This window comes from Rhopalosiphum padi, chromosome 1 (genome assembly GCF_020882245.1).
Source record: "Rhopalosiphum padi isolate XX-2018 chromosome 1, ASM2088224v1, whole genome shotgun sequence".
NCBI classification, from domain to species: Eukaryota; Metazoa; Arthropoda; class Insecta; order Hemiptera; family Aphididae; genus Rhopalosiphum; species Rhopalosiphum padi.
Genome location: NC_083597.1, coordinates 1530780 through 1553840, shown reverse-complemented (window position 1 = coordinate 1553840; position 23061 = coordinate 1530780). Strand labels below are relative to the sequence as shown.

The 23061-nt window shown below is 31.6% G+C and overlaps 3 protein-coding genes across 3 annotated transcripts; all 3 read right to left on the bottom strand.

Annotated features, from left to right (window-relative positions):
- Positions 1–3861: 3861 nt before the first annotated feature.
- On the bottom strand, positions 3862–5586 carry LOC132918622 (general transcription factor II-I repeat domain-containing protein 2A-like). Its single transcript, XM_060979978.1, has 2 exons — positions 4551–5586; positions 3862–4085 (listed from the first exon to the last, which is right to left on the bottom strand). The coding sequence occupies exons 1-2, from the start codon at positions 5584–5586 to the stop codon at positions 3862–3864; spliced, it is 1260 nt and encodes a 419-aa protein (XP_060835961.1).
- A 318-nt stretch (positions 5587–5904) lies between these two features.
- Positions 5905–6849, bottom strand: LOC132918621 (uncharacterized). The gene has a single exon (XM_060979977.1). The coding sequence runs from the start codon at positions 6847–6849 to the stop codon at positions 5905–5907; it is 945 nt and encodes a 314-aa protein (XP_060835960.1).
- A 3800-nt stretch (positions 6850–10649) lies between these two features.
- Positions 10650–22268, bottom strand: LOC132918618 (uncharacterized). Its single transcript, XM_060979975.1, has 8 exons — positions 22154–22268; positions 16330–16506; positions 13389–13582; positions 12735–12885; positions 12428–12570; positions 12234–12365; positions 10881–10946; positions 10650–10820 (listed from the first exon to the last, which is right to left on the bottom strand). The coding sequence occupies exons 1-8, from the start codon at positions 22266–22268 to the stop codon at positions 10650–10652; spliced, it is 1149 nt and encodes a 382-aa protein (XP_060835958.1).
- Between the last annotated feature and the right edge of the window lie 793 nt (positions 22269–23061).

The following is a 23061-nucleotide window of genomic DNA, read 5'->3' as shown; positions in this document are numbered from 1 at the left end:
GTTGCCTATTCTGCCTAATGGTAAATATGGCCCTGATTATAGTATTACTATTACCTGTAAACGTATAGACTATTATACACTTTTATATAATTACCCAATCATTCCATGATTTACATTTGTTCAGAATACAATTTTTTTTTTTTTAATAAATAATAATATTTTATTAATTCTCCAACAAGACATATATATAAATACAAGCTGTAATATTAAATAACAAATTGTGTTGGATCACCTCCAAAGCCATAGGCTGTGCTGGAGGTGAGAGTTTGAGAGTTCATACAATTACAACATTAAATAAAAATATCAAGGATATAACATAAAAAGAAAGAAATATTATAGTTACTTTACAATTATTCAAAAATAAAAATAAAATATAAACATTAAACAACAGAATCAATAATTAGTGAAATTACATCTGTAAAATAATTTATAAATCTTAGGTATTTAAATTTAAAGACGTACGTTTTCTCTTTAGTTGTTTAAAATTAGCAAAGTCGTGAATATAAATTTTATATTTTAAACAAAAATAAGTAAATACAAAGAATGGTCCAAATTGACAAAAAGTAGTTCTTAATTTAGGTATAGTTATATTAATATCTTTAACAAATCGTGTATTATAATTATGAGTAATAGGAGTAATAATTGTGTTAATATATTTAAAAACAACTGCAAAAACATTCACTATAATATAATGAAGGGACTTAATATTTAAGATTTTACATTCATTGTATAATACAGTTGTTAGAAAAAGTCTTGGCTTATTGAATATATATTACAAGACAATTTGATGTTGTATGATGCAATTTTTAAATATGAGTATCAAAAGCGTTACCCCAAAATGCTATACCATAGGACACTATTGATTGCACTAGAGATTTATATATACAGTTGTTTTAACGTTAACAGTTAGGTAGTATATTTTTCAGACATTTAAAAAAGTAGCATTCACTGTTTACTGTATTTTTTGTTGGTTTTTTACATTTAAATAACACATTCAAACACGAATATCGGAATACATTATGTTATATGCACCAATAAGGAGTTAATATATAGGTACTGTATACCTGTGCTTATACTGATCGACAACCACTAAAACACTGATTACTAATGAAATTATGTGAATGATAATGAATTTACAAAATAAAATAGCTGAACAGTTATGGTGGTAAGTGGTTGGCGTATATTATTATATTATTTTATAAATATTATTAGATTCTGAACGGAGTGATGAATGTATTGATTTTACAATGATGTGTGTTAATTTTTTATTTTTTTTTTTTATTTTTGTGTCTGTCATCACGTTTATGAGTAGTAATAATGCTTCGATTTTTGACTTCAGCCCCTCTTTGAAAAGGAAAATTCATCTAGTTGGTACTTTGGGGGGGGGGGGGTCAAAAGTAAAAAATTTCTAGTAGTTTTCAAAAGCGTCCGGAAAACCCCTGAAAAATAACGGAAAAACGCATAACCATTTTTCGACAAAATCGATTTTTTTATTTTGCTATAACTTAAAAACGAATCATTGTAAATACTTTTAATTTTTACCAAATGTTTATATTATGGTTATCTATTTGCGATTAAATTTTTAAAATATTTTGACCTTTATTTTTTTTTTCCCTGTTTTTTTTTATCCGACGACGCCGCGGGATCTGATTTCGCATTGCTTCCGCGGCGCCGCCATCGTTTATTGACGGTATCAAATATTAACACATACGTGGGAGGCAGACGGGACAGCTCCCCGGCTTACCCCGTTCAAGCATTTTCAACAATTAAATTTTTACACTAACAAAGGTCAATCTGAATTTTATGGAATGCCCTTGAATTCGCGTGCCTGTCATCCGATTGGCGAGCCGACCGGAGTCCACCACTCTGGATGTTTCTTTCTCCATCAGGGCGGTCGCACGTTCCCCTGTGCCCTTCGCAAGGCCTCTTCCTCGCGTTCATCCTTTTCCTTGGTCGACAGAATCGTCTCGACCATGCGGATGAACTCCAGGCGATTAGTTTCGAACTGCTTGATAATTCTCCTTCGGGCTTGGGCGTCTTCTGACAATTCATGTGACAGGGGACCACACAGGATTTCCTCAACGTCGCCCGCGTTCGGAGGTCGCCTCATAATCTCAGTCATTCGAACGCGGTCGTCAAGCCATCTCGGGCAGGTAAAAACCGTGTGCTGAACAGTGTCGTCGGGGTCGACGCAGTATACGCAATAGCTGTCGTCCGCCCGATTAAACCTCTTCAGGTAATTCCGGAAGCACCCGTGCCCCGAAAGCACCTGCGTCAGTCGGAAAGTCAGGGTTAGCGGTGGCTTTGTTAACCAGCGCCCAACGTCAAGGAGCAGCCGGTATGTCCATCTGCCTTTATCAGACCGGTCCCACCGAGCTTGCCAAGCTGCAATGCTGATTATTCTCTCTTGGTTTTTAACGGTGCTCGGGACGACGTCAGTCTGGTCGTCCAGGCGAACCCGAACTCTAGCCCTTTCTGTTGCTAGCAGGTCTGCAGGTAGCATTGAGGCCAATACTGACGAAGCGTCGGCCGAGACTGTCCTGTAGGCACGTGTTATACGGAGTGCGACGGTCCTCTGCGCTCTTGCCAATTCTGCGCGATTCTTAGCCGTTTTTGTCCCGTAGACGGCCCAGGTCGGCGAGGCGTACAGCATCTTACTGTTTGCCACAGTGCCAAGAAGCGCTCTTTTGCTTTGCGACGGTCCGCCGATGTTGGGCATCAGTCTGCCTATGGCTGTCGCTGAGTCGGTAGCCTTGCGGGAGGCCTGTTGTATGTGTATGGTGAAAAAGAGCCGAGTGTCGATCTCAACACCGAGGTATCGCATTGATCGTTTGATAGGAATTACGTGTCCTTCAACCAGAAGCTCCGGGTTGTCGTATTTGTTTTTTCTTGTCAGAATTACAGCCTCAGTTTTGGTGGGGGCTAACTTCAGTCCGTTTTGTTCCATCCAAGCCGATACCTTAGCTAACACAGGATTGAGCAGGGTAGCGGCTGCTTCGCCTGTGCAGGCGATACCTATGACGCACACATCATCGGCAAATGCCACGAGTTGGACACCCGAAGGGGTTTCCATGTCCAATAAATCGTCGTAAAAGACATTCCACAAGGCCGGTCCAAGAACCGAGCCCTGGGGCACGCCGCACGTCGTACTTCGACGGAGGAGTGTTTCGCCAACCAATATGGATCGATCCTGTAGGTAGGATCTTATCATTTTCACGAGGTACGAGGGTACATTCTTAACCCGGAGGGCATTATTCACCTTCTTCCAGGGAGCCGTGTTGAATGCATTCTTCACATCTAGAGACACAGCCACGCAAATATTCCTGTGCTGTGCCGCGCCTAACGCTGCGCCGTGTGCGGCGTTCAGCAGTCGTTCAATTGCGTCAGAAGTCGAGCTGCCTTGGCGAAACCCGTATTGGTTTGGTGATCTATGACCGGTGCTATCGAGGTGCGTGTCGAGTCTTGCCAGAATTAGCCGCTCTAAGAGTTTCCCCGAGAAATCAAGCATACACAGCGGCCTATAGCTGGACGGTTCGGTTGTCGGTTTGCCGGAGCCTTTGTGCAACAGTACTAGTCTGGATTCCTTCCATCGGGAAGGGAAGGTGGTGTTGGCCAAGCAGTTGTTGTAGACCAGGGATGGCCAACCCAAATGATCTTGCGGGCCACTTTGTAAATACATCACAATCTTGCGGGCCACATATAGGGTTGCCAAAAAAAAAGGTCATCAGCCAAAATATTAATATAAGTAATCACATATTTTATTCAAAATTAGGCCACATATAAAAATATAAAAGAATTTAAAAAAAAATTAAAATATATAAAAGTTATAATAAAAGTATTTAATACAAAAAACATTACTATTTAGTGAGATATTTGTTTCTCAACTCGTTCACTAAGCTTTTTCAAATCAATAGAAATACTTGTATTTGCACACCGTAATTGATGTTGCAGGTTTTCATCTGTTAGGTTTGTGCGTGATTTATCTTTGGCGAATTTCATTTTCGAAAAAAACGATTCACAAGTGTAAGTCGATCCAAAAGCACTCACAACTTTTTGTGCCAGATTTCTCAAATTGGGAAAATGTTCTTTTGTGATATTAATATTATAAAAATCTATTTTTGATTTTGATGTTTCAAAAATGTGTTTTAATTCATTATTGCATTGTAAGTCAATGAGTTCCATCTGAAGATATTCTGGGGCCGAATTGACATCAGTATGAAAAGGAGATGAAAATATATCAAATATTGTCTTGAATTTGTCTAAATTAGTGAAACGACTTTTAAAAGCAGCTATAAGTTTCCTTATTTCTTGTGCATATTTAATGCTATCGATATGTTTGGAATTTTTCAATTCGTTTAGCAATGGAAAGTGTTGAACGTTATTATTTTTTAATTGAAATTCAAATAACAACAATTTCTTTTGAAATGCATTGATGTAATTACATGAGTCAATTATTAAATTATCTTTTCCCTGTAATGATATATTTAATTGGTTCAGTTTTTCGACAATATCCACTAAAAAGCATAAATCTAATAACCATTCATCATTACTTAATTCTAATACTGGTTTTTGTTTATCATTCATAAACAAGTCAATTTCATGACGTAACTCATAAAATCGCTTTAAACATTTTCCACGACTTAACCATCTGACATGACTGAAATATACTACGTCACCATATTCTGAATCCAATTCTTTCAGGAGCTCCTTAAATTGTCGGTGGGGAAGCGCATGTGATCGAATGTAATTCACTGTTTTTATAACTACTTGCATAACATGGTTCATCGATAATACTTGAGAACATAAATTTTGTTGATGAATCAAACAATGGATTATAAATAAATCATCTCTTTTCCAGAAATTATTAGTTTTTCTGGTAGATTCTATTTTATCGATCAGTAGTTTTATAGCTCCTTTTTCTTTGCCAACCATAGCAGGTGCACCATCAGTTGATATTCCAGAAATAATTTCCAAATCCAAATCGTTTTCGCATAAACTGTTTTCAACAGCGTGAAAAATATCTTCACCTTTTGTAGTTCCTTTCAAACTTATCAATTTTAACATTTCTTCAGTTATTTGAAATGATTCATTTACTCCACGAACGAATATTACAAGTTGAGCTGTATCTGATATATCTGTACTTTCGTCAAATGCAATAGAAAAATATTTAAAATCTTGAATTCGATCGCGTAGTTTTACAATAATTTCGTTTGAAATGTCATTAATTCGACGACATACTGTTTGTCGGGATAAACTTATATTCGAAAAAAGTTTATTTTTATCAGGTAAAATATCCTTTGCTACAGCTTCCAAACATTCTTTCACAAATTCGCCATCTGAAAATTTTTTCATTTTTTTTGCAATCAAAAATGAGACAGAATAACTTGCTTTAACGATATTAGATGGTTGCTGTAATGCTGAACTAAACATTTTTTGTTGAGTTTTTAATTGTGACGTAAATTCCCTGAGCTTCGATTGTTTCACTTCACTACTAAATTTCAAATAATCATTATGTTTTGTTTCATAATGCCTTTTAACATTATATTCTTTAAATACAGCTACTGTTTCTCGGCAAATCAAACACATTAATTTTGTGTTTTGAATTATAAAAAAGTACTTTTCTTCCCACTCCTCACTGTACTTTCTATTTTCGTCTACTATTTTTCTTTTCTTTGCAACACTCATATTAAAAAAAAAATACAATAATAAAAAAAGTACGTACTTAAATATTTTTCCACACTGAACGCACTTCAACAGTCACAGCGAACGAACAGATTATGACTGTTATTAGCCACGTTTTATTTTAACAATTCGATTTGCTATATTACTATAAGCTGGTGTCTACTCGTATATATACTTTTATCAGATTAGATTAGAATTATTACTTTTGTTGCGATTACGTTGTTAATAATACAGATACCGCGTTGCACGGGCATTCCAGAATATTCTATCGGCGCAAAAATATTTTTTTTTGTAAATATTTGATATATGTCGCGGGCCGCAAAACTTTCCAAGGCGGGCCGCGGGTTGGCCATCCCTGTTGTAGACGCTGAGTAGGATGTTAGGCTTCCGGAGGAACACCTTGGCTAGAACCTCGTTGGGGATACCATCGGGGCCGGTTGCCTTACCGGGGGGAAGTCTTTTGCAGGCTTGGGCCAGTTCGGCCAGGGTGAAGTTTTCAACGGTTTCATCCTCTACGGTTTCTGGTGGGTGGGGCTCAAGTGCCCAGTCCGTCGCTGGGGGGTTCGGGAAGAGGTGATCGGCGATCTCCGACTCCATGCCGCGGGCTTCAATTCCTGGACGTCGACGACCGATGTGTTTGGTGACGATTTTGTAGGGAAGACCCCACGGGTCGGAGTCAACGGATCTGCATAGGTCGGACCAGCATTTAGTCTGGGAAGATCTTATTGCCTGCCGCAATACCTTCCTCTTGACCTTATATGCGGTTCGGTGAACATCCAGTTGTTCGTGTGACTCTCGCCTTCTAGCTGCCCTGTGGTAGCTCCTACGCAGTCGACCGTATTCGTCTCGTAGCGTGGCAATTTCTTGGTTCCACCAGTGGGCTTGCCTTCTGCCGTGAGGCAGTGGTGCCCTGGGCGGCATGCATGCGTCGCAAGCAGATGTCAAGTATGAAATGTGCTGGTCAGCAGCTTGATCAGTGGGCGTGTTTTCATCAGTAGTGGGCAGAGGTGCTATTGCCAGGTGAGAAGTTAGTGCGTCTAAATTGAGCCGTCTGTAGGCCCATCCCCTGAGGCGTTCCGGAGGATCGTCCTGATCAGGAGTCCGTTCTAACCGTTCTAACCAGAACTGGATGTATCTGTGGTCACTCGCCGATTCGACTTCGTCCATGACTCTCCAATGGGTGAGGGCGAGGCAAGGTCGGCAGCGGTGGAACGTGACGTCGATCACCGACTCAGCGTTTATTCTGCGGTACGTAGGCTTGGTGCCAACGTTGCCGACCAACAGGTCCAAACTAGCAGCTAGGTCAGCTAATTGGTCGCCTCTAGCATCGTTCCGCGTTGAGCCCCACTCCTGCGACCAGGCATTAAAATCGCCTCCGACGATAACCGAGCAGTGCAAGTCTGCTTAGTGAACAAACTGCTCGACGTCTCCCAGGAAGTTGGCGAAGTTAGCATCCGTGTCGTTCCGGGAGATGTAGCAGCTGTATATCCTAATGTCCCGTGACTGAATCCAGGCGAAGCCGCGACCCGCCCCGATCGAGTCAGGTACAAAGTCGGCGGTGGCCATGAGAGCAACTGCACAAGTTCCGTCGGTGCGGGCTACCCATCGGTCGTCATGAGTCGGGTTCCAGTTCTGTTCAGAGACTATGAGAATTTGAGCGCCTGTGGCAGCGGAAGTCTGTTGGAGTAAGCTCTGTGGTATGGAACTCCGTTGTAGATTGATCTCTAGGCAGCGAATCATTGCAGCGTGCTTACTCCATCTCCGCTGCCTACCTGCCGAGACTGAGTTTGTGGATTGCGCCGGGTTTGCTTGTTGATTGCCTCCTTCTTGGCTTTGCACATACATGAGCCTGGCTTATGCTCGTAACGCACAAAGCCAGCTCCCTCACACGCTACGCATAAGTCTTTGTCTGCCAGGCATTGTTTTAGCTCGTGCCCTGGTTCTCCGCAGCGTTTGCAATTGGACGATAGGTCAGGCCCGGAGCAATTACCACTTTGGTGTCCAAATCCGTGGCATCGGAAGCACTTATCTGATTCAGACCACCTAGGGTGAACGCGGCACATTGTCCATCCAATTGGTACTCTGCTTATTCAAGAGGCGGCTGCTCTAGTCATTCTGGCAGTAGCAATCTGCTGGCCGGACCTAGTGGGCCAGAGACCAGTGATCTGCATAGCCTGCCGTTCACAGATGGCAGCTTGGTCGTCATCAGATCCTGGTATTGCCGCCCGCAATGCTGACAGGACCTCATTTTTAGACAACACAGTAAGGCTTGTCTTTGTTAACTTGATATGTGTGATATTCAATGGAACTGTCATTAAGCAATTTGATTATTTGGCGAAAAGAGTTGGACGAGTAAAATGATAATTTGAGGTTTTTAGATGTAGATTTAAATAAAAATCCTTCATCGCCGGAAATAGATTTTATTTGATTACAGAAATCAATGTAATTAATTGTTGATGTGATAAATATTGGCTGTGGTAATGGTTGTTGGGCGACGGATTCGGGGGTCATTTCGTTGGTTTCGTTGATCTCGTCATCAACATTTAAGACTTCGTAACGGTTTAGCGTAAGGAAAGCATTGTTTGTTTTATTCCCTTTTGGTTGGAAGGACGTACCTGGACAAGAAGAATGCTTGGTTTGTAAGGTGCAGCCGGATCCGTTATTGTTTGAATTATTAGAGGTCGGTGTTTTGAAGATTTTGATTCTAGACACTGAGACATTTGAGCCACCCTATATAGTTGTGTAGTCGATGGAAGGTTTATTTTTATTTGGCCGATTAGATAACATTATGCCACTAACGGTTATTTCCTATTCAAAGCTCACCGAATGAACAGTGCCTAGAAGCGATAATTAGATAGTTAATATAATAGTAAACAATTATATTACTTTTTAGTCTTGACGCGGTTGAAGGATAAAAACAATAACCCTAGCTAAACAGAATTTATTTTTTACTGTAAGTTAGTACAAAATCCATTGAATTTAGAGAAAGTTGTAAACGAATAACACGGGAGAAAAATTACATACGTGTGTTTAATAAGGATACCCGTGCGAGACTAGAGTAATTTTTAAAAGGAAAAATAATACTTCTTAGATAAAAAGTAAAATGATTGTATATTTATCTATTATTTTAACATAAATTGTATAAGTACAGCTGATAACCAATTAATATGATTATTATATTTTACATTCAGGAATATTTTAAAACAATTTTTTGGTAGACGTTGATATGATATTTATATTCAAACAAATAAAACAAAGTCGACATAAAAGTGGTTTTTGTTGCACGTTTTTTATTTTATTAAATATATTAGTTTATACACTAGATACCTACAATTAAACTTAGTTATAAATTATAACTATAATGAATTACAAAATATCAAATTGTACCATGGGGTATTTTACATATTAAAAACATGTACCGAGTACACAGGTTTCAATACAACCAGTTAAGCAATGAATAACTAATTTATTTCTTAACAAAAACAAATAAAAGATCATATTTATTATTTTAATAAATAGTCTAATAACTTCGAGAGATGACTTACGAATATATCTAGTAAATATTTATGATACTGTAGTTTGATGGTTGTGTTAAATTTGAATTCAATGATAAAACGTTACGAAAAACAATTCTAAGAAGTTATATGTACTATATAAAGCAAACTATTAAAATATACAAGATATACGTAAGTAATATTATTAGCCATACAGTAATATTCTCTTAGAGTATATTCATAAGATAAGTTATGTATAGCCTAAAGTGGCCATAATTAACAGCTCATTTAATAATAATTTGTTTTGTTTTTTGTATTATCATCTGTTAGTTATTGGTGTCACAGTTAAGTTAATTATCTGGTATTTTATACGGCAAGTAAGATAATGTGTTTCAACATTTTTATCACACGGCATTAAAGACAGGCAATAAAACCCACGCCTGGTTAATTTTTTCCAATAATGTTTTATAAGTATGATGAATTGTATGGTACTAATAAGTTATAAGTTATAAGTAATAAGTAAATAGTAAATAGTAATAACTATTGTACAGCCAACGAAAAGTGAGCCTCGATAGATTTCATATTTAGGGGCTCAACGTTTGCAAGTGGACAAACAACAACCAAAATTGGTATCGCGTATTTTAAATTTTGGCAAGTTTTGAGAATACGATTTTTATTTTTATGCGGTTGCTTTTTACAATCAAAAATCCAACGTCCTGTAAACATTAAAAGTTTTACGATTAAGTTACATTTTACGCGAGAAAATAATTGGAGTAGCCCTAGTAAAAAAACCACATGTAAGTCCGAAAAGATCGCGAATCACTTTTCGTTGGCTGTACTATAAATACTACTATAATTATTTAATAAATAAATCCTCCAATAGGATTAATAATTTTCTTTTTAGTATGCACTCTCTCAGTTATTAAAATTCCTAAAAACCTCTCAATAAGGTATAATATAATTTAGAATCGGAAAATGTAGTTTTAAATTTGAGAAAACTACGGGAAAAACTAATAAAGTAAAAACTATATAACTTCCATTTTAATCATAATTGGTCCATATGCCATATCTGCACATCCATCGCAACCCAAGGATTTTCAGTGAAAAAACTTGATTTCAATCAATAATATATATACTACTCCAGCTCTTAAAAAGATGATTATATTTATATCTTACGAGTATTTTAAAACTACAATTTGGATTATATCCGGCAACTATACTTAGTTCATTTTATATATGTGTATGAGTTAATTCATATTTTCTAAAAATTTAGTTTTCCATTACCAGAATAAGTCTATACTCTAAGTACACAAGCTACTTTAAAAAAATATATTATGCATAATATAATAATTTAAATATCCAAATAATTATTTGTTTATGTTTTAATTAGTACAAAGCAATAGTTAAGTATTTATTAAAAAATAATATATTAGTTATTGTAGTATTATAGACAATAATAAATAATTCATTTATTCAGCTGTCACTTAATTTAGCACAGGTTACCTTTTCCTGATCATTATAGCCATTTAAAATCATAGTAAACGTTATATACTTATCATGATTACATTCACATTTTAGATCGCGATCAATTAAATCTATATACTTTGCTATGAATCCCTTTGAATTTTCTTTAGCAAATTTTCCCTATAAATTTAAAATAAAATGTAAATAATATTTATTATATTACACATAACATAATTTTACTTTTTCAAAGAATGTGTCCTGATTATCGACACACATGAACTCTTTATATGTTGGATTTTCACAATACTGTAAACATTAATTATATAATATAAAAGAGGATGCTTCACCGCATGTGTTGTCTCCGTCCTACAGACGTACAACGTAGTAAAAATAGTTCATGTTGGCAAGGATTATTCAGACTCTAGTCAAAATTTAGCAACCCAATTTATACACTAGAAAGAGGAGATATTGGTATATACGATTTCGTTCTTTATTTTTCTATATCTCAACTACAAAAAAATTATTTAAGTTTAAAAAACACAAAAAAATAATGGAATTAAAAAAGATATAAGAACTTTTTTCATATTATAGTGACATCAAAAAATATAAACTGATGTTGCATACCCAATGAAAATTGGGTTATTTAATTTGGGCTACAGCCTTATATGGTAGTTCTTGTCCACGTGAAACAGTTTTCGCTATATTGTACGTTTGTAAGACGAATACAACACAAGTGGGTGATGCGTCCTCTTACAATAAAAATTGCTATAAATATCAATTAAAAGATTAAAAATAATGATTCGATGCAAGCGTGGGCTGCTAAGACAATTAACTTAAAAAATCAGAACATAACAGAATATAAAATTTAAATGCAAAACGAGCGCCGTCACTATGGAAGACAAATACAATATTTGTTGTTTTGTTTGTAAAGAAGAATGCATTGACGGAGTTATGGACGAATCTTAAAATATGGCGTGTTCAGAATGATAGTAAATATAAAGAAGTTCAGAAGCTCTACTAAAAACGTGGTATACTTAGGCACCTATTAGATATAAATTATTCAAGTAGGTGGGGAAATGTCTTGAATCTAACAGCCTGTTGAAGAAATCAAACGCAGAATAGCATAAATTGAAACAAGAATTATAATATGATAAAATTCACTCACAGTGTATAATACAATATCGTATACGTATAGAGATGGACAGAAAAAGATAATTGTGGCAGCAAAAGTTGATTGAGGAACGTAAAACCTAAACAAGACCACAATCTATCAATTTACATAAACAATTAAAAACAAAACGCAAATAACAACGACTCTTAATTCCTAACAAATTACCTTTAAACATACTACTTCATATGAATTATCAATAAAATACCATTATTTAAAGAATAACTTAATTTTTTCATTTTAACTTATTTTTTTAGTTTTACTTAATAATTTAATACAACTCAATATTTTCTTCTACAAATACCTATTATATTTAGTCACATACGTACATAAAGAAGTAAATAAACTGATATAAATTATTTGATGTGGATAAATAATATTTTTTTAACTGTTGGATATATTAAAATAAAAATACATTATTATACCTCGTTATATGATATTTCACATGGGATAAATTCTTCTTCTGCTTCTGCCTTCAATGTAGGATTTACTGAAAATTCAAAATAAACTTTGTCCTTTGCAATGGCAGATCCACTTAAAGCAACTTTAAATTTCAACTGAAAAAAAGCATTATATTTTCAATCTCATTATTGATTCAAATATTTGATACTAAACTTACTAAGGTAAATGTAAATACACTAGGATTTGGTGGATCAAAAGGTACAATTCCACCATTTAAAAATTCATCTGTACATGGATTAAAATTATCGAATCCAATCACATAGTAATCCATAACTTCGTTTAATGTTGTAAAATCATACCCTTTTACACAATACATAACATGAGTATATATATATTTTACTTACCGTAGAAAATAGATTTAAATTCTAATTTCAAGCCTATTGCACGATTAAGATATTGAATCATTTATATTTCATACATATTTAAATGAAATATTCATTGTTGTTTAATGTTATTAAACTTACAATCTGAAGACGTTCTATTATCATCATAAAACATCATGCCTTTTGCTTTCACATACAACCCAATTTTGAAATCAGGAATTGCTGTTTTAATTGCTTTAACATAGTTATAAACATGAGCGAAAAAATGGGCAGGGATATGAAAATCTTGAGTCTACAGATAAAGAAATTATTATTAAATAATCAAATAGTTTTAACTATCTATGTTAAATGGAAATGTACCAATGTATTGTTTAAACTATTTATATTCAAGGGCAATAAATTATTTCATTGGTAGTTATAAATTTTACTTAATATATGTATATTGTATATATATATATATTATATATATAATGATTTCAAGATTAAAGAGTTAAAGGATGAAAGATCTAATACAATAATATAGCATTTTTACCGAGTGAAAAATATTTTATCTACATTTATAGAAAAAAAATCTAAAATTTCAAATGTCGATAAATAATTTAAGAAAAGTTAAAATATTATAAGATTTTAGCATGTACTGGCATGTAGGTATATAAAATAGCTATCTAAAAAGTGATGACTGACATAAGTATTAAAAATATAGAACGCATGTAACCTATGAAAATGTTTTTTTGCATCATTTTTGAATATACATCTCTCAGGTATGTAATATTATTCTTTATAATAAGTACTTACAATTGTATAATCATAATCCAAATTTTTCAAAATTAATCCTCCCACAGGAAGTTTGGTAACAAAGTCTTTTATAATTGGAATTTCTTTAAAATCAGTTTCATTATGTTCAAGTGCATTTGTCCAAGCTTGTATGTCTTTATGACCATAATATAAAAACACATTAGAGCTAAAATCTACAAGATTTTTTATGACGTCTGTAATAAATCATAAATATAAACTAATTACTTAGGCAATGTGAATCAGAATTTTATATATGTCATTAATACATGCATACAGAATAATATATTATATTAACATAGATATCTACTTTAACGATAAAAATTATTTAAAAACTAAAGTTGAATTAAGTAGTTTAGTGATTTGACTATATTATGTAAAAAATTAAAATAAATAACATTGTTTAAAATTACGATCATTAATCTTTAATTCGTCGACATCTTTTTAAATTGTTAACCGTGATTATAATTTATTTAATACATGACAAGGTTTGATATAATTTAATAAAGATTTATAATCCGGGTACCTACATGGCTACGTAATATAACATAATACGTTAATAATAATAAATCATAACATAACTACAATGCTAATATTAGAGATTAGGTTGTTAAAAATTAACGTACTATTATTTTTTAAATGCATAATATAAATTATAATGTAAAACAAATTCAAAATTTAAAATTATAAAATATACTAGAGATATTAACTATAAGGCTTTAATGCAGAATAAATGTGTAATTTTTTTTTAAATTTATCACTAACTTACCCGAAATTCATCACCGTCCTTCTGCCAACGATCATCATCAAGATTATTATAAATTAAGCTTGTCTCACCTTCAAGACGTAAGAAAAGAAGAATTTATTTTAAATTAGCATTATTGATAAAATTTATGTTTAGATGTGTTACCACATACTATTTCCTTTTGTTTAAATTAAACTATCAACAATAAGATGTTATATTCATTTCGCTGTGTACTTGTAACGTGTATCAAAGCATTTATAAGTTATAACCATTCTTTTAATTTATAATATGATGATATAGAACCCTATTAATCCGTTTATTTTTATCATTAAATATATTTTATTTTTTCGTTTATGATGATTATTACATAATAGATGTGTTGAATGACGTACCATATTTATCATAATAAGGAACATTAGAGCATAATTATCGTTAACGGGCGTTAAATAAATTAGTATGAAATATAAAAATTTTCAAGTGCATTATTTTCAATCATAAAAGGTATAGGTGTGTGTGTGTTATGTTTATTTAACCATTTTTTAAATATTTGCGAATGTGGACAACAATATACCTATGCTATCCAACTTATGAGTTCTAAAACTTTTTTTTTAATTTATAAAACCTTAATTTTGATTACGCAACTACATACAATCATAATTTATTAGTTCTAAATAGTTAAATAAGTATAAGTTAATTATTAAAAATCAAGGAGTTCTATCTATTATTATAATTTAGATATTGATTGTATCGTTATTTTTAAATAATAATAAATTGAAATACATACACACAAGGATTGAATATTTAATAGAAGATTTGTAATAAGTTTTTCATATATAAAACGTACAATTATTGTTTTTATTATTATCTTTATAGATACTTCAAATTTAACTTTTGACTAAATTGGATCTTTATCAATAAATAATGATTTACGTTATTTTGTTATAAGTTATAACTTATAACTCATAAAAATATTATGTATAAGGACTTGAAACTATTCATTACCATATTATATCTTTTTATTTTCTATTCACAATCAAAATTTAATAATATTTAGATTTATACCACAAATCTATTACACATAGTGTTTTATCGTATGACAGTATTGACGACTTATAAGATAAGTTAATACCCAACCGATAGTAACATTATAATACATAATAATATACTAATTATAATATAACATATTATTGAATGTGATTTGGTTTTTATCAACAATCTACCTACCATATTATTAATACAATTAATATACGAGTAGTATTATAAATTTATAAATCCATATTAATATAAATGGAAATAATTTAACAAAAGCATTTAATGGCTTGTAAAAACAATTTTTTTATATATGTGTACGATTGCGTTTTATTTATAAAATATTTATAATAATCATACATAATTTTACACCAATATTTTATATTTATATAAATCGCCTAAATAACTGTGTTAAAAAATATGCGTAATTTAAATTTAAAGGAATTTATGATAAGGTAAGCCCACAGGTATTATTTAATTTGTCACGTGCTACATTGAATCAAAAAATTAACAATTTGAAACTATATTTAAGTGTTTTCTTTGAATACTTAAGTTAATATAGTGTATATCAAAAAAACACCGGATTTGAAACTGTTATAGATCACATTTATCTATGTAAAAATAACAAAAAAATAAATCATTCTCTTCAGAAGAGGTTGAGGTTTAAACATGAAATGTAATATCGATCATCTGCGGAGGAGGCCTTCCAGCCCTACACGCGAACACTAGGTTCAAGATATTCTTCATCGCCCGATAACATATTGCCCCACCAAGTTTGTAGAGAACACGTCCAAACAACAAACCTATTTACCTCGATCTTGCAATTTGAAACCGTGTAATTTTATCCTATTGGGATACATTAAATAAAGAGTTTACCAGAACAAACAATGCAATTTATTGGGTCTTAAAGATATGAAATATCATTATGTGGTCGAGTGATAAAGAAATTCATGGACCGAATGATCACGTGTAGGGCTAGTAGCGGAGCATATGCTCGATATTATTTTTCATGTTTAAAATTCAGCAAGGTTTTTTTTTGTTAAATTTATATAAATAAATTTGATCCATAGAAGTTTCAAATCTAACGTTTATTTGATACACCCTATATTAATTACAATACTATATATCTCTATAACTAGGTAGGGATATTTATAAATTATAGCTTATTACCTATACCCATTGGATCATAGGAAGGATCAATTAAATAATTTTCATCACATGTTAATCCATCATATACAAATGCTGTACATGGTGCTGAAATTTTATCCAACTTCACTGCATCTTTATGACAACGTTTATTGGCGGAATCAATTTCACCTAAATACCTACATGATGATATACCAAGTTCTAAAAATATAAGACAAATTTATCAATTATTACTTTATAGTTTTATACTATTGTTAAATAAAAATATTAATAAGAAAATAACTGACTCAAATTAAATTATTCTTTAAACCAAAATTAAATTTCTTTACCACATTACGCACAAACTATAACAAACCGAAATCCTTGTAATAAATATATTATTTACATACTTAAGTCAAACAAAAAAAATAATGAAAATAGATTTATTTGGTTACTTTTCTGGAATAGTATAGAATTCTGTAACTAATTAACGTATAACAAAAATGGTTCAAGTGAATCTATAAACCTGACACATTAAATCTACTGACTTTTTGATTTGTCCTTGTAAAGAGAGTAATATGGCATCCATCAATATGCTACGTATAATTACCAGTTACCGTCTTTAATTTATAATCGTTTGTGTCACATATGTTAAGACTCTACAACTAGTCTATTATTTTTAAATAAAATGTATTTTGTCAATAAGTGGTTTTGCATAAAAATTCCTATTTTTTTCCTATAATTTTGATAATTATTTAAAATATTGTTACATATATAAAAAAAAACAAACAAACAATGCATCTTGTTTAAAATAACTATTCTGTAAATTGATATTTATTTTGATTTCTTATTATCCATAATTTAATTTTGGCACATATTATTGTATATATTATTCATATTTACCAGCTGCTGTAGTGATGTAAATCAAAATGCTTAAATGTAAAAAAAAAATTAAAGTATTAACCATTAAGATATTCATTTTATTAATTAAAAGATAAAATACAATAATATATAATTAATAAAACATATTGAATATCTACTTTTTAAATGAATTTTTTTTCGTCAATAAAAATGATATAAATAGCCACCTTTTTGGTATTAAACGATAAATTAGACAATTGTTCACAGTTGTGTACATATGTAAAACACATTGACACTAATTGCGTACTTTGCTATTCTAATAAATAATTCCATAATTGTGTTACACTTATAGTCTATATTTAATGTGTAATTAATTTAAATGTTATATGTATTTATCCCTCGCCGAGTCTAAAATAACTAATTTATTTTATCTCCACTAAACAAATGTCAATGATTACCAACAACAACAAAAAAAATGATTGTTTATATTTTTAACAGTAGTTATGCTATAATTTACTGAGCGCTTACAATCTCGCAAATGATAAAACGGCTAGTGATTTAGGTATCAGTATTATTTTATAATCGATGCCTACTATAGGTAATTACTTAAGCAATTAGATACTAATTGACTATAGCAACACTAAATCATAATTACAATTAGTACTTCTACAAATAATCCATTGAATGTTGGTTATAAAATAATTTTACCATATTATCTATATTATATATCAAATTATTTAACATATATAATATGTACTATATATACCTTATCGTACCGTCACAAACCATTATTTGAAAATTCGGGTATACATATATTTTTTTCCCTCAAAAATGTAAAATCATTATGACTTAAAGTCTAGTCTTATAAACGACCTAACATGTTTTAATTTTTTTTATAGTAAACCTATATACAATCAACAGTGTAAGTCACATAATAAATATAAAATTTAATTTAACAGTAAAACATATAATTTAATAACAATGTTTAATTATGAAAATAAGTGTAAAACAGTTTAAAACTACATAATTTACATAATTTACGTATCAAATATATGTAGTAGACTTATTGCTATTATAATATTATATTTATGATTTTGTTATACCTATATACCTTAATTTTTTTATTTAAATAATAATTGTAGCCAGTGTTAAGTTAAATAGGATCTGTTTTTCTTTTGCTTTATATAATATGTTTTTAAGGATTGGGAAAAAAATCTTTATTTTTATTTTGTGTTTAATTACGGCATAGATATTTAAGTGCTTACCTAGTGACCACGAGAAAGATAAAATTAATAGTGAACAATCATACCTATTTAAAAATAATGCCTATAGTCTATCGGAAAGACTCTATCTTCTAGTCTATATTATGGGTTGTTAGATAAAGGTAAAAAGCTATAATATTCTGTATCTATACTATCAGTGGTGCAAGTTATGCAACTATAGTTATTATATGAAAGAAAAAAAATATAATGAAACCATTCCCATTATGTGCTTAAATGGGTTACAAATTACAATTTATAATAATTATTAGTTTATTACATATTAATAATTTTATTGTACAATAAAAATAAAAAGGGAAGAAAATAGATAGCCACTCTATTGTATATTAGGTATCTTTAACAGTGTACCACGTAATTAAGAAAATCATTGTAATATATGTGTTAAATTTGAATTTAATGATAAACCAATGACAATGAAAAACTATTATAAGCAAAGATTATTTTCAGCTTTATATATATTACTAAAAACTCAGTAAATGTAATGAAATATTTCATTTATTTTACGAGTAGTATGTACTAATACAGTAGTTGAATTAATTTTTGCTGAAAACATTGAATTTATTATATTAATAGTTATAATCGTGCACTTCGTTGCCAATATAAAATACATCCATATTACATTTGGTTACATAGTGCAAACACAGTATAAAGCGTGTGGATAAATAATATAGTTGGTTTTCTGATTTGGTGTATGCTGTATAGATGATAATTCCGATATATCGCCTTTACATAGCTGTCCTACCCATCGTTGTCTTAACCAATAATTCATAAAGTTTCAATAAAGTGAACCAAAAACATCGAAAATGTTTTGTACTGTTAAACTACATCAACTATTCACTAAAATACTAGTTTCTAATAATAAATAATAATTGGTAGCACGTATGAAAATAAAAATACCTTTATGCGCATAAATACTTGCCGATTATTTTAATAATTAATAACTCAATTTTTCATTAACTTATACAATCAGAAATAAATTTAAAACTTCCTCCACAGTGTAATCTAAAAAAATCAAGATAATTGATAAGTAGTCAGATCAGAGAATAAACCTGGGAACTCAGTTTGATTAAATTTATTACCCAATCATAAGTACATGTCGCATCCACTTAATGTAATCGTATTTTTCATGAAATGGATATCCATTTCATGAACAACGATCATATCGTGTAAGTAAAATTTTAGTTCATGAAATGGACATATATTTTATCCATTTCATGAAATGGAAACTCTTATTTTACACTTTGTGTAATATTTTTAATTAATTACATCAATGGGTAACATTTTGTGAAATCGAAATAATAATATTGATACGAGTACACGAATCTAGTATCTTTAAATTGTAAGCATTAATAATTGATATTATCATTGATTATAAATAGTAAGTATTTATAATCAATTATGGTAACTATCTATAACTAATATTGCCTGTATTTTAAGCTAAAATGATCAATTAATATTAATATAATAATAATATTATACTTAATGTCATAATATTATGTGTATCGCATTACTCGGCTTGTCCTGCGCATTGTACAGACAATTTCAATACATTTATGCGTAGAACAGTACATTAAATAATTGTTGAACTAACACTCCTTGCACGAGGTTGGTGCGTAATTATTATATATAAATATTAAAGGTTGAGTGACTGCCGTGAGCAATATTAAATGTCCACACAGATAAAAACAATAAATAAAATATTTATATGTATGGATGTTGTATTATGTATACAAATAATTACAATAAACAACAAACATATTAAACAAGATAATAATAATAATAACAAATATTTAATAAAAAGTACCTGCAATACAGGGACCTCCGATGTAGACCTTTGACTGCAAACACTGCTACTTTCGCTGTGGCCAAAATTAACAGCAACAAACTTTCACGTCAGCGGTGACGGAAAGCCGATTGTTTGCCGAGGCAGAACGCTGCAGCCTGCAAGACGACACCGAAATTCCGTGTTAGAATGTTCGTCGCATTCTTACGTCGCGTTACGACAGCACTTGCCGTATAGGTCGTATACGTGTAACACAGCGCCAACAAAAGCCAAAAACCAAATAGAAGTACGTACACTTCTAAAGGTAGGCACGCAAAACAAAAAGGTCGCTTGCAAAGTTGCAACACTCGCGTAGTAAAAAATGAATAACAATTAATAATAATAATAATAAATGGCGATGGCGACCGTCCCCAAAGTGGTACGCCGCACCAGGCCATAGAGTACTCTATGCACAAGACAGACCGGGAGGATAAAAATAATAATGTTTTGTGGTACAGACGTCCGCATTGGCTGCTGAAGACAGTAGAGCCAACTCAAGAGTAATGGTAGCTCAAACAATGATAATCATACATTATAATGTGTTATCGAAGTATTTTAACATAATATCTGCAGCTATAGGCGGTTATATTATTTGGTTGTTATTCGGCCTCAACAAATATTATCTTTTTATTATTCATTATTATTTTAATAGTTTTAAAATATGATAACATCCCCGAAATGTAAAAACGAAAATAAAAAGAAGTAATAGTAGTATAGTAGTAATACATGCAATTTTATAGACATTTTTCCTGTGCATGGTTTGGTTAAAATAAATTAAATACAAAATATAGGTACCTATAAAATTAACTACAGAATTAAAAATTATTTGTGTTTACTATAATTAAATTATAAAAAAAATACAACTATATCATAATAAATGAATTAAGAATCCTACGATTCTTGAGCCAAAAATTGAAAAATAAGATGTTTTTAATATACACGCAAACTTGACATAAAACAATAAATAAAGTATACTCGCATATAAATTAAAATTACATAATGTAAGATACAATTTCATTTTACGCGTGGTAAGGACCGTCGGACTTTATTAATTGTATAACAATAAATTCGTGAAAATCAGAATACTTAACACCTAAGTCGACTAAAAATCACTTTTTTGAAAAATACTAGTATGCAAGTTTATGTGGTGAAGGATTTATTTTGGAGCTCTGAAACTTTACACGCTTTGTAAGATGAGTTGCCAAAAAGAATTACCTGTAAAAAAAAAAACGAAATAACCGATATTTCTATGTTTGGGAGGAGGATCACCTATGATATTAAATATTAGAACAATATATTATAATAGAACAAAGGGACGCTGGGCGCCAGATATAATATAATATTAACCACAGAAACAACGTGTACAAAACATTAATAATAATAATAAAAATAATAATAGTAACTATGCGGGCCCGTATTATTCCTAACAATAATAATAATTAATAATAAATAAAAAGATTTTTGTTTACATACAAATCATACAATATAAATATAATAACACAATAATGAAATAAACGATCACCTGTGCTGCTAATCGGCAAGACCACAAATCCGGGCTGGTAAGGCGACAGCCTTTTGACGTATGACACGTAGCCACGTAGGTATATGTATAATAATATAATTTATAATGTCGCACGGAATTATAATATAAGCGACGAAGTGTGACGCACACGTCAAGCCCCGACTGTCTCGGAGCTTACGACAAAATTGCGCACACAAGGTAAAAGGTAAGTAAATTTTAACGGACTCCAACTCAAGTCGGTTGACCACGTGGTCAAAAGAACAAAAAAAAACTAAGCGGAACGAACGGGCCGGCACTCGGACACGCCAGGTTCGGCCGTTGGCGAAAGACAGACACGCGATGGCCGTGCAAAAGTTGCAGTGGACATCGGACGGCCGAGATTACGTAGAGGGGGATGACTGTCGCGGACATTCCGCACCGATCGCCTGAGACTTGTAAAGCCTTTGGCGATGACGTCAGGTAGACAATTCGGCGGGAAGTCAGCCGCGTTTGAACACATATTGTTCACGCCATAATTTTAATGTAAACTGTTATTGGAGTTAAAACAACACCTGGAATATAACTGATTTTTCAGTATAATACCAAAAGTTTTATTTTTATGATTTTGAGATCTTGATTAAATATGATTAAATAGTGCGCGGCTTAACGATAATGTTATTTTATTCTAGACGGTCTACCTATCTAGTATAGATATCTAGGCTTACTTTTCGGAGAAGTGAAAAAACTCGTATCTCTATCACTGCACTCTGCAGATATGACTAATATTGTTATGTAGATAATATAGGTTGGTAATATACATAATATTATAGTCTAGACGGGGTGGCGTAACTGGGTAAAAAAGCTAGGGGGCTCAAACTAATTTATTAACCAAAATCAAAACCCTGAGTCCACTCTTTTCAACAGTTCAAATATATATTTTTATTCTATTCATACCTAATAGTTTGTTTTTAACTCATTAAAATTGTATGCTTTGGAAATAAATTGTAGGTATAGTAGATTGTGTGTTTATCAACCTATGTCCACTGTCTATACACTTTGCGTCCGCGCGGTAACTTGCAGTAACTTACAAATCACAATGAAATTGAAATAATATAATAACAACCCAAAAATAAAATAATATCCGATGATAGTACAACTTGTAAAAATGTAATCAGTCATTATATTTGATTACTTGTAATTCGTGATGGCTTACGATATTGACATATTGTTGATCATTATTTTATGTCATGCTATTTTAATCATAACTGTAAAATTAATAATAATGTTTGACTGTGTTTGTTGTTAAAATAACT

What these genes read in the sequence shown, in the direction of transcription:
- LOC132918622 (XM_060979978.1), bottom strand. Translation starts at nt 5,586, where the DNA reads ATGTGTTTGATTTGCCGAGAAACAGTAGCTGTATTTAAAGAATATAAT. An exon ending in AAAACCAGTATTAGAATTAA is followed by an intron (nt 4,086 to 4,550) that starts GTAATGATGAAT and finishes ATATCACAAAAG; the next exon opens with AACATTTTCCCAATTTGAGA.
- LOC132918621 (XM_060979977.1), bottom strand. Translation starts at nt 6,849, where the DNA reads ATGGACGAAGTCGAATCGGCGAGTGACCACAGATACATCCAGTTCTGG.
- LOC132918618 (XM_060979975.1), bottom strand. Translation starts at nt 22,268, where the DNA reads ATGTGTTCAAACGCGGCTGACTTCCCGCCGAATTGTCTACCTGACGTC. An exon ending in CTATGATCCAATGGGTATAG is followed by an intron (nt 13,583 to 16,329) that starts GTAATAAGCTAT and finishes GATTTATTACAG; the next exon opens with ACGTCATAAAAAATCTTGTA. An exon ending in GTGAAATATCATATAACGAG is followed by an intron (nt 10,947 to 12,233) that starts GTATAATAATGT and finishes TAATGTTTACAG; the next exon opens with TATTGTGAAAATCCAACATA.